This window comes from Arvicola amphibius, chromosome 8 (assembly GCF_903992535.2).
Source record: "Arvicola amphibius chromosome 8, mArvAmp1.2, whole genome shotgun sequence".
NCBI classification, from domain to species: domain Eukaryota; kingdom Metazoa; phylum Chordata; class Mammalia; order Rodentia; family Cricetidae; genus Arvicola; species Arvicola amphibius.
In genome coordinates, this window is record NC_052054.1 from 78,373,616 (window position 1) to 78,385,350 (window position 11,735).

An 11,735-nucleotide genomic window follows, 5' to 3' on the forward strand; every position below is an offset into this window, starting at 1 on the left:
GTAGCTGAGAGTAGTTTTAACCCCTGATCTTCCTGCCTGTACCTCCCAAGTGCTGGGACTGGCAGGCCACCACTCCCAGGTGGACACTGGCCAGATGCCACCTCCAACCTCACCCCCGCCAGTTGAGGAAGTGCCATACTCTCTCCTTTCTAGATGAGGGCACCAATGACGTGTTAAAGACACAGCCTGATCTCTGCTCCCTCAAGAGCCCAGGGCCCCACGGTGGCAACTCCCCAAGCTGTTCACCATCAGTCTGCCTCATCCTGGGCTGACTCACCGTCAGGAAGGAGGGGCAGGGAAAGGCTACAGGGTGGGGCAGAAGAGGAGGAGGAGGGGGAAAGGCCTCAGCTCAGGCCACAAGTTGGCTCTCTGAAGGCAGAGGCAGGAGACAGCAGGGTGGAGTGAACAAGTCTTTATTAAAGGCACACACAGTTACTGGGAGGAGGCCATGATGCTGGACACACCTGTTGAGAAGGAGAAACCCAGGTCAATTTGGGAAGAGGAGGAGAGCCACCTCCCAGGGAGACTACGCCCTTCAGGCAGGTCATAAACACACAAGCAGTTTGGTGCTGTAGTTTAGTGGTTCTTAATAGTTCTGTGCTTCAGTTTCCCCATCTGTATAAAGCATCTATTTTATAGGATTATAGATTAAATGAAGTGCTTGAACACGCCTGGTACTAAGTATTGTGTGCATTTAACCCTGTTCTGGTTACTTCACAAGTTACTCACTGGGCACTGGCTTGCAGACAGAACCTTCTATAGAACTCTGAGACACAAACATGGTGAGCACTGCCCGTAGCAATGAGGGTGCCCCGTGTGGATATGACGCAGCTCTCTGCTGCTCAACTTGGCTGCTAGCCCCCTGGTGTTCATCACTACAGCCAAAGTTAGGAGAACGGGGAGGGAACCTGCCGCTCCTTTCCTCCCTTCATGGCATTTGCTCCCCAGGCAGAAGAGTGAGGCAGGGCACCTAGCTAACTGCCCGTGTCACTTATTTAAAGACAGTAGTTTGCTAGGTAGCCTAGGCTGGCCTTCCACCTCCTGAGTACCGAGACTAGACATGAGCCGCCACACCTGCTTTTGTTCTCTCTGGGTCGGTCTCTGTTTACTCAGTGATAGTGACAGTGGTCACTGACATTCATTGAGCTCTGCGCCTGACCCTAGGCTAAATGCCCTACAACATGACCCCCCTTCACGTTGCCCCTTCCAGGAGGTAGGCACCATGCTATTTCTATTAGTTCCATGTTACAATGAGCAACTACCTTATGGTAGGACCAAATGATTCATACACAAGGAACCACAGGCTCTGTCATAATTGTTACCATCACTTGCCTTTTTAAAATGAGAAACTGAGGCGGAGAAGCAAGACTAGCCTGGCACAGGTGAAGCAGGGAATGGATATACCCTGCCAGGCCCCTCTAGATCCTAGAAAGAGCTAGAGACAGGGAAGGCCGCCCAGCACCCCTCACTGGTTCTCCCTGCATGCAGACACAGCTTAGGAAGTTAGGTTCCACCCAGGTCTGCACACCCCAGCCTGCTCCGATGAGGGTACTGCAGCTCCCCAGTCCACGGCCCCAGGCCACTCACTGTCAAAGTCGATCTTCTCCACGATGTTCTTGGGCTTAATGCTCTCTTCCTGGCTGCAGATGAAGATCTGTCCTGACTCGTCGGCGCTCCAACCGTACTTGCTCATCCATACCTTAAGCTGGTTGTCTAAAGGTGACATGGGCAGGGTGGAGGTGTTGGCTGCCTGAAGTCTATCTAATCCCAGAGGTTTTGGAAGCAGGGAAGTCAGGGTTTACCAACCTAGGCCCCCTTTGGCTTCTAGGCAACTCCTGCCTTCAGGAGGCTCATTCTCCACTTGGCCACCAGGGGGTGCTACTAGCCCCCACCCTTTTAAATTATCCTGGAACTCTGTAGACCAGGCTGGCCTCGAACCCACAGAAATCCACGGGCCTCTGCTTCCCAACTGCTGGGATTAAAGGCCTGCGCCACCACCGCCCAGCTTATTGTTTCATTTTTGAGAAGTGGTTTCTTGTTGCCCAAGGTGGCTTGGAACTCATCATGTGGCTAAGGAAGACTTAAACTACTAATCCTCCCGCCTCTCTCCCAAGTATTGGGATTATAAAGTGTGTGACTCCAGGCCCAGTTTCTCTTAGCGCTCCTTTCTATTTCTTTTTTTTTTTTTTTTTTTTTTTTTGGTTTTTCGGGACAGGGTTTCCCTGTAGTTTCTAGAGCCTGTCCTGGAACTAGCTCTTGTAGACCAGGCTGGCCTTGAACTCAGAGATCCGCCTGCCTCTGCCTCCCGAGTGCTGGGATTAAAGGCATGCACCACCACAGCCCGGCCCTTTCTATTTCTTAAAAAGACTTATTTATTTATGTATACGGTATCCTGCTTGCACACCAGAAGAGGGCATCAGATCTGATTATACATGGCTGTGAGCCATCTATAATGAACTCAGAACATCTGGAAAAGCAGCCAGTGCTCTTAACGGCTGAGCCATCTCTCCAGCCAATTTTATTTATGTGTGCAAGTGGGAATGGACACAGGGTTAGAGAGAACATTGAATTTCTTGGTGCTTGTAAACCACCCACCATAGGTGCTGGGATCAAACTGTCTTTGAGATTGAGAGCAACTGCAGGACCCTCTCCAGCTCCCATGCTTCTTTTTGAAAATGATTTTGGTTTGGAGGGACCTTTGAAGTCACTCCGACCAAGGCCCACCCGTGCCCACTGTCACTCCTGAGACCCTCACAAGACTGCAAGGGCAGCTTCCTGAATCCTGCTGCTCTGCTTCCATAGCACACAGGCCACTAGCATACACAACAGGCAGGCCCTTGCCATAGGATCACCACATCTACTTTCTTCTCAGGGTGACCACCTCAAGACACTGGGGCCCCTGCCAAATGCTGTCCCTCTAAAGTGGCCTCACTACCCTTGGCAGCACCAGTTACTGCAAGATGCAAACATCTTGTCCATTTTGCTCCATCTAAGAAAAAGATCTGAGCTTTTGTCGTCACAACCATGGTTAGCATCAGGACCACTGTCTGACACAGCTGACCCTAAGGGCCATGCTTGTCTGCAACTTGACAATCCTCCTGCCCCAACTTCCTATCACTGGGTTTACAGGTGGACACACCTGGTGGGGGCAGCACCTTGTTTCTGAGCCAGGGTCTCACTATATGGCTCTAGCTGGTCTTCAACTCAGAGATTTAGAGGGCAACATCCTATACCAAACCCTTAGCCCCTCTGGAGCACATAATGCCCTAGGAATGGCACGATGGGTTCCCCTGAGCGGGCTGAGCTCCCATGCCCCAACTACCTGCACCTTTGCAGACCGACACAACCACCACCAGGCCTCACCAGTCAGATCTCCAAGCATCTCAGCAAGCAGCCAGCGGTCGATGTGCTGGTACGTGATGCCCACCACATGGCAGATAACTGTGGAAGACACACACTGTGAGAGGCTGTCGAAGCAGTCTGATGAAGCTGTGCGGAATTCGAGTGCTTATGAGAAAACGCCAGGAAAACTGTATCGTGACCTTCGTTTCTGTTCCTTCTAAACAAGGGATGTTCTTGGAATGTGCTTTTATGCCCATTCCAAGAACTTTTATGCCCTTTTGTTTCAGACAACATATAGCTGCTTACTTTTGTTATTCAAAAAAAAAAAAAAAAAAAAATGAGCCGGGCGGCGGTGGCGCACACCTTTAATCCCAGCACTCGGGAGGCAGAGGCAGGAGGATCTCTGAGTTCGAGGCCAGCCTGGTCTACAAGAGCTAGTTCCAGGACAGGCTCTAGAAACTACAGGGAAACCCTGTCTCGAAAAACCAAAAATGTTTTCCAAGCCAGAAGTGGTGGCTCAGAAGCCAGAGGCAGGTGGAGCTGAGTTTGTGGCCAGCCTGGCCTATAGAGAACTAGTTCCAGAACAACCAAGGTTACAGAGGAAACCATGCCTCAAAAACAATCAAACAACAAAGTAAAAAACAAAAAAAAAAATGTTTCCCAGCAGCTTGAACTCATGTGAACTTTGCACATATGATTCTTCTTAACCTTCAAAATATAAACTGTCTGATGCTCTGAGTAAAGCTGGCTATTGCAAGAGGCTTCAGCCTGCCTCATCCACTGGCTCCATTCTCCCAGGTCCCACTGACTCTGGAACAGTGAAGAGAAACCATTTCTTAGAACCTTGCTGACCAAGTCCCTCAGGAACCCAGACTCAGGAAGACTCACATTTTCGGACAGAGTCTTCAAAGCCAGTTATGCCTTCCAAGAGGTCCATGTTCTCGTCTAGGGCTTGCTGCAAGAGAAATGACGCCCACAGCATTAACACCAGCAGTGCCACTACTTGTAGTCGTCAGCCAGAGTACGGATGTTCTGGAGGCTGGGGCAGGACGACCTCAAGTTCCAGGCCAGTCTAGGTTAACTGTCTCAAAATTCAACAAATAAGCAAATCTATTGCTGGGTATGGTGGTAATGTCTGCAATCTGGAAATGAGATAGAAGCAGGAGGATCAGGAGGTCAAAGCCAATCTCAGCTCCATAGCAGGTTTGACCACCCTGCTTACAGAAGACCCTATTTTCCCTGCTAACCCCCAAAGACAGGGTCTCTCTCTGTAACCCTGGCTGCTCTGGAATTGTCTCTGTAGACCACGCTGACTTCAAACTAAGAGGTCCACCTGCCTCTGCCTCCTAAGTGCTGGAATTAAAGGCGTGCACCCATGTACATTGCTGGGACATCCAACAACCAAATCACAAAATGTACATATACAAGCACAGAAGTCTAAGTTATGAGTCTTGGTGAGTCATCTGCATCCTCTCCGCTGCCTCCCCCTCCTTCATCGACAGATGCCGCCTCAGGACTTCCCCTCCTCCTCCAAGAAGCCACATGTGGCGACCTCAGGCCTATTGTGGGGCTCTGGCTAGAACTCTCCTCTCTGCAGCTTCAGGTTTCAGCTCCCAGCACGGAGTGGGAGAATGGAGAGCCTATACTGTGCTGGAAGCAGTTACTAAGAAGAGAGGAAACCTAGGAGAGCCACTGTCCTGCTGAATGACCAACAGGGTAGGAAAGGGGCTGGAAGCTGGGCACCTGCAAGGCCAAGGTCACTGTGGATCTATGGGGAGTTGGTGTGAGTCGAGGACTGGACAGAAGGCACCACAAACCCCTCAGGGAACTGAACAGTGGCTTCCAATTTAACAGGGCAGAAGGGGACACCGAGCAGGGTGAGCCACTGCCCTTGACTTGACCATTGAACAAGGTCTGGGATGTGACTTTCTGATTTCTGTTATTTCTTAATGCTTTGAACCTGCAATTCTCTGATATTTCTATAGCCTTGCCTTGGATGGAGCAGAGCAAGGCCTCGACCACTTCTCGGCTGTTCAAGGAAGGACTGTATAAACACACATGCTCACTGCAGACCCTGGCAGACTGGAGGCCCACGAGAACTGTGAGCTTTTATTTTTTCCCTCCTCTCCCACTTTTTTTTTTTTTTTGACTATGTAGCAAAAGCTGACCAGAAGGTAGCACTTTATTCTTATCTGTGTGTATGTGGGTCTGTCTATGTGACTATGAGCAACTGTGGGTGGGTGCCCAGTGGCCAGAAGAGGCTGCCCAACAAGGATGCTAGGAACCACATTTTGATCCTTTGCAACAACACCTACCTTTTTTATTTTTTAAAGACTTATCTATTATGTATATAGTGTTATGCCTGCATGTGTGCCTGTGGCCAGAGGAGGGTGTTACAGACCTCATTACAGATGGTTGTGAGTCACTGTGTGGTGGCTGGGAATTGAACTCAGGATCTTTGGAAGAGCAGGCAGTACTCTTAACCTCTGAGCTATCTCTCCAGTACCCCTTTTCTTTAATTAAAAAAAAAATTTACATATACTTACATATATTATTTTATGTATATGGGTATTTTGCCTGCATGTATATCTATGTACCATGTGCATGGCCAGAAGAGCATGCGGGAACCCTGAAGCTGGAGTTACAGATAGCTGTGAGGAAGAGCTTAACTGCTGAGCCATCTCTCCAGTTCCTGGCCTGGAACTCTATCCTCAGCCTCCTAAGAACTGGTACTTCACATGCGGTGCACGCCTTTAATCCCAGCACTCGGGAGGCAGAGGCAGGTGGCTCTCTGAGTTCAAGGCCAGAGCTAGTTCTAGGACAGGCTCCAAAACTACAGAGAAACCCTGTCTCAAAAAAAAAAAAAAAAAAGAACTGGCACTTCAGGCAAGGGCAGCTGCCTGTGTGAAGGCTGGACAGACAGAGTGCTCAGAGCAGATGAGCAGAGAGCTTGTTTCCACCTGACAGCAAAGGACAAGGAGACAGGGTCAGGGTCAGACTAAGCCACATGGGCGCAAGGGCTGATCTGCCAGTCCTGGCTCTATGTGAAGATGGTGACAGAGGACAGAGCCTGTGACTAAGCAGGCACCACTGCTTTTACATGTTTTGCATAACAGGTTTTCATGTAGCTCAGGCTGACCTCAGAGTCTCCGTGCAGCCGAGGATGACTCTATTGCCCCCACCTTCTAGAATTACAGGCGTGCTCTAACATGCCTGGTTTTATTAAGAACTGGGTGGGGATGGCACCCAGGCTTCCCACATGCAGGGCAAGTACTCCAGCACCCACAGGACGTTACCCAGAAGGCTTGAAAGTGGCATGTCTCCAGCAGGTCCCCAAGGTACAAGATCTGTCGGATGGGCCGCTCTTCTTGCTGGCGTCAGGACGCATTAAGGAATCAATGCAGAAACCTGTGGAGGCTACGGTGTGGATCTAGCCCACCCCTCTTCACCCATCTTCTCCTAGCTGCCACTTTTTTAAATCAGAAAAAGAACTGGGAATGAGATAGGGATGTACTTCAATGCTTGTGTACGTGCCTCACATGTGTGAGGGTTTGGGTTCCATCCTCAACATCACAAAAATACCCACCACCTGAGAGACAGAAGCAGCAGCGGATCTCTGGGAGTTCAAGCACAGCCTGGCCTACACAGCAAGTTCTAGGCCAGCTAGGGTCATACAGTCAAGACCCTCAAAATAAATATACGAATAAAAGTAGATAAAAAATTCTGAACGAGCAAGATGGTCTAGCAGGTGCCAGTTGGTTGTGGCACACACCTTTAATCCCAGCACTCAGGAGGCAGAGCCAGGCAACTCTCAGTTCGAGTCCAGCCTGGTCTACACAGCAAGCCAAGACTGTTACACAGAGAAACCCTGTCTCAAAAAAAGCAAACAAACAAAAAGAGATGGACCAGCAGGTAAAATGCTGGGTACAAGTCTAACGAACCAAATCCCCAGAACCCACAGCGGCCTATTTAATTGTCCTTGGAATCCACATAAACTCGGAGACACATGAGTGCCATAGAGCATCACCCAAATTCTTGGAGCCCACAGTGCAAGGGGAGAACTAAATATCCCAAGTTGTCCTCAGACCTGCGCTATGTGAGACACACGAGTACCACCAGCAACTGAGGCTGACCCAGCATTAAGCTGAGTCCAGAGCAGGCACCAGCTGTTTGGAGGTGTGCCCAGGTCCCTCCACCTGCCCTGCTTCCCCACCGCTGGAAGGAAGGATACATGTACCTGGTCGATCATACATTTGCACAGGGTGAAGTCGGTGTGCGGCAGGTTGGTGAGGGCCTTCAGCAGAATCTGGGCAGTCACTGTGGTCTGAAAGAAGGCTGGGTTGAACTGGTACCTGAGAAGAACAAGAGATGTAACAATGGCAGCATCTCACAAAGCTGGCTGTAGTGGCATGTGCCTGCCATCCCAGGACCCAGGCAGATTGCAACTTTAAAGCCAATCTGGGCTTATTTATACAAATGGATAAAATGATAGCCCTTGAATGCCATGACAGACAGGCAGGGAGCTGTTTTTTTTTTATTATTATTATTGATATTTATTGAGCTCTACATTTTTCTCTGCTCCCCTCCCTGACTCTCCCCTCCCCCTTCAATCCTCCCCCAAGGTCCCCATGCTCCCAATTTACTCAGGAGATCTTGTCTTTTCTACTTTCTACTTCCCATGTAGATTAGATCTATGTAAGTCTCTCTTAGTGTCCTCATTGTTGTCTAAATTCTCTGGGATTGTGGTTTGTAGGCTGGCTTTCTTTGCTTTATGTGTAAAAACCACCTATGAGTTAGTACATATGATAATTGTCTTTCTGTGTCTGGGTTACCTCACTCAAAATAATGTTTTCTAGCTCCATCCATTTTCCTGCAAGATTCAAGTTGTTATTTTTTTCTACTGTGCAGTACTCCATTGTGTAAATGTACCATATTTTCCTTATCCATTCTTCAGTTGAGGGACATTTAGGTTGTTTCCAGGTTCTGGCTATGAACATAGTTGAGCACATGTCCTTGTGGCACGATTGAGCATCCTTTGGATATATACCCAAAAGTGGTATTACTGGGTCTTGAGGAAGGTTGTTTCCTAATTTTCTGAGAAATCACCAGGGAGCTGCTCTTCTAGTCTGGAGTTTGGAAGCTAGGAATGTGTGGGCTCCAACACCAACTGTATCTTCTATGTAAACTTAACTTCCCTGTTCTGGACAGAACAGTTAATCTTCACAGCCACCAAAAAGGGTGGACACTGTCACATAACTCACAAAGGAGTAAGGTTAGACCAGGCCACCTACATTCAGACTTCCCCACACGACACACGACCTGTATACAGACCAGCACACAGTGAGCACTTAGGGAGCAGCCAGCACTGCCAGCAAACGTCTCCACTGCACAGCTGTAAAAGCTAAGGCACATCAACTGGGGCATACTAATGGCAAAGGCAGAGGCAGGGGAACCTCTGAGTTCAAGGCCAGCCTGGTCTACACAGCAAGTCCAGAGCCAACAACTGCATAGTGAGAGACCTTGACCCAAAATCCAAGATACCAAAATAAACTAAGTTATACAGCTGGTAGTGTGCCAGGAAAGCACTGGAGGGCGGTCAGGCAGGGCAGTGTATACCTGTATCCACTGTACTTTTTAGTCTGAAGGGGGAACCCCAGGAGTTTAAGGTCAACTTGAGCTATATGGTAAAATGCTGGGTGGGTCTAGGGGGAAATGGAGCCCGATAGCAACACACTTGGGAGAATGAGTTCAAGATCATCTTGATAAGCAAGTTTAAGGCCAGTGGGAGCTATAGGACCCTGCCTAAAAATATAAAAACCAAACTACAAAAGGGGGCAGAGAGATGGCTTAGTCAGTAAAAACATTTACTGTGTAAACTCCTCGATGACCCAAGTTCACTCTCCTGAAGCAATAAAGATGGGCTGTAGTGGGTATATCTGTAATCCCAGGACTCCTGTAGTCGGGTAACAACAGTCTTCTAGAAGTGTGGAGGCCAGAGGCCAGGTAGCCTTCAAAGGCAGAAACTCCAAAAGGTGGAACGTGACAGGCAAGGTAGCACAGGCCTTTAATGCCGGCACTCAGGAGGCAGAGACAGGCGGATCTCTGTGAGTTCAAGGCCAGCCTGCTCTACAGAGGGAATTCCAGGACAGCCAGGGATATGTAGAGACCCTGTCCCCAAAACCTAACAAACAAAAAAAGATGGAACGCAAGAACTGACTGCTCCAAGTTATCCTTGGACCTCCACATTTGCTGCACTCACACACTAAGAAAAAGGAATGAAACAAATACTTATGCCAGGGAGGCATAGAAACTTGACTGCAATTCCAGGCTCTGAAGGTGAAAACAGCAGATTCCAGGAGCAAGCTGCTTAGCGAAGAGGAGCTGGTTCAGTGATGCGGGGTTCACTAAGACTGAGACTCAAGGAATAAGGTAGAAGAGCAACTGAAGATGACTCCTGACATCAACTTACGGGTGCCACATGCATATGCACACACACACACACATAAAAATGGGAGAAGACAAAGGGCTCTAACTCATTGCTGACAGGAAGATGCTAGGAACAGAGCTTGTGTTGCGTGATTACAGCCGAGCTCATAGCAAACAGGCTGAGCTAAGCTGATTTGGATGCTAATACCTGAGGCCAGGCCATAGAGCTCGACAGTGGTTAACTAAGGTGGGGGTCTGATAGGGCAGAGCATGCGGCAGAGAGCCAGCAGCGCCAGCAACACGGTTGTTCATGCACAGTATTTTGTCAAACAACAGAACTGTTTAAAAGATGAGCTTGTAAGTTTTGTAGCTAATTAAAAACATAAAGAACAACAAAAAACCCTGCCCTGACTTGCTTGGCTTCCTAGCTTACACACCAAAAAGTAGCCACATCCTGCAGCTTGCCCCAGGCGCGTAGGCACCTAGTTCCCTACCCAGAGTGGCATTGTGCTGCTGGCATGAAGATGGGGAGAGGACAGACACTCACAATTTCAGGACAGCCAGGTTGGCCTCCAGATCATAGGCATTCTCCTTGGCTTGTGTCTCCACATACCGTTCCAGAGTCGCCAAGTTCTCAGGATTGTACCTGGAAGGGAATCATGATGGGTGAGTGGCCTGGCATGGCACTGCATGCCTTTCTTTCATGGGGGGGGGGGCGATCCGACAGACAGGGGCAGGCAGGAGGACTGCAAGCTTGAGTTGGTCTGGGATGTATGGTGAGAACCTGTCTCAAAAGGAAAGCGGGAGACAACTAAACAGACAGACAGCGATGGGTAAACAGAGGGCTAAGGGGGTACCACTGTAATTCGTTAACCTGAAGATCACTCTCTACCATTCTACAGCTTTAAATTTGGCCCTGGGGTATTCCTCCCTTTATTAGCCTTTTAATAAACCTACATTCATTAGATTTTACAATAAATAATAAAGCTAGTACCATCCATTAGATCTACCCAGAGAGCTGACCAACTGTGCATTGTCCAGTAGCCCTACTGGAGCCATTCAGGATACCTCCAACCTCAGCCAGTCTCCGCAGCCTGTATATGTGGCTTCCTGAGCATCTACTGACATCCTCTTGGATCCCCTTTTGACCCAGTTCATTCTCTCCTGCCTAGGACTATATGTGGCTTGCCCTGGCCTGGCCCTGATCGGTCCTTGCTGTCACTGGTGAAAGGTGTTGTCGCCCGGCTGGAACGAGAACCTAAGTCCAGGAAAGCAGGACCCGTGGTTGTCTCCATCACCTCCGGTTCCCACTGGCCGAGTAGGTATCAGTGAACCTTATGTTTGATGGTTGACAAGAGCGAAGAAGTGATAGACTAAGAGACTAAAAGACACTGATAGTCTTAGGCGGTGGTAAAAGGGAAAGCCGAGGGACGGAGGGAAACTTGGAGAAACACCACTCTGGATGCGCGTAGAGCCCTGGCCACCCCTGGCTGGTTCCCCGTCTTCTCCACTCCGCTTGGCCAGAGAGCGCCCTCCAGCCGAGCTCAGACCTGTCGATTCCCTTGAGTAACTTGCCCACGTTTGCTCTCATCTGCTCAAACATCGCCATGACCACTGTCGCCTTCTACAGCCCCAGCTGGAGTCGAACACCAGGCCCAGTGCACGGTACTCGAGCGCCGGAAGAAAAAACGTGCAGGAAGCGGAAACTACGTCATGCCCACGCTCGAGCTCCTACAGGAAAGGCGAAGGGAAAGGAACTTCCGGCAGCCGCCCCAGCTTTTTCGGTTACCACGTGACTTCTTCCCAGCAGTCGTCATTTTTTTTTTTTTTTTTTTTTTGTGTGTGCGCATTGGTCTTACTTGAATGGAACCAACGGCGTGAGAAAAGGTTTAGTTTGCCCTATTACGCAGGCGCCGGGAGGCGGAGCTAAGCTTTCCCGGGCCGCTGCAAACCTTGGGCAGAAGCTC

General features: G+C 49.4%; 1 protein-coding gene across 2 annotated transcripts; it reads right to left on the reverse strand.

Annotated features, from left to right (window-relative positions):
- Positions 1–397: 397 nt before the first annotated feature.
- Eif3k (eukaryotic translation initiation factor 3 subunit K) lies at positions 398–11,474 on the reverse strand. Of its 2 annotated transcripts, XM_038340555.1 has the most exons (8): positions 11,319–11,474; positions 10,316–10,414; positions 7,574–7,694; positions 6,639–6,713; positions 4,231–4,297; positions 3,364–3,441; positions 1,588–1,713; positions 398–464 (listed from the first exon to the last, which is right to left on the reverse strand). In XM_038340555.1, the coding sequence occupies exons 1-8, from the start codon at positions 11,375–11,377 to the stop codon at positions 433–435; spliced, it is 657 nt and encodes a 218-aa protein (XP_038196483.1). In that variant the 5' UTR covers positions 11,378–11,474; the 3' UTR covers positions 398–432. The 2 variants fall into 2 exon arrangements, with proteins under 2 accessions (XP_038196483.1, XP_038196484.1); XM_038340556.1 differs by lacking the exon at positions 6,639–6,713 and having other exon boundaries at positions 7,580–7,694.
- Positions 11,475–11,735: the final 261 nt, after the last annotated feature.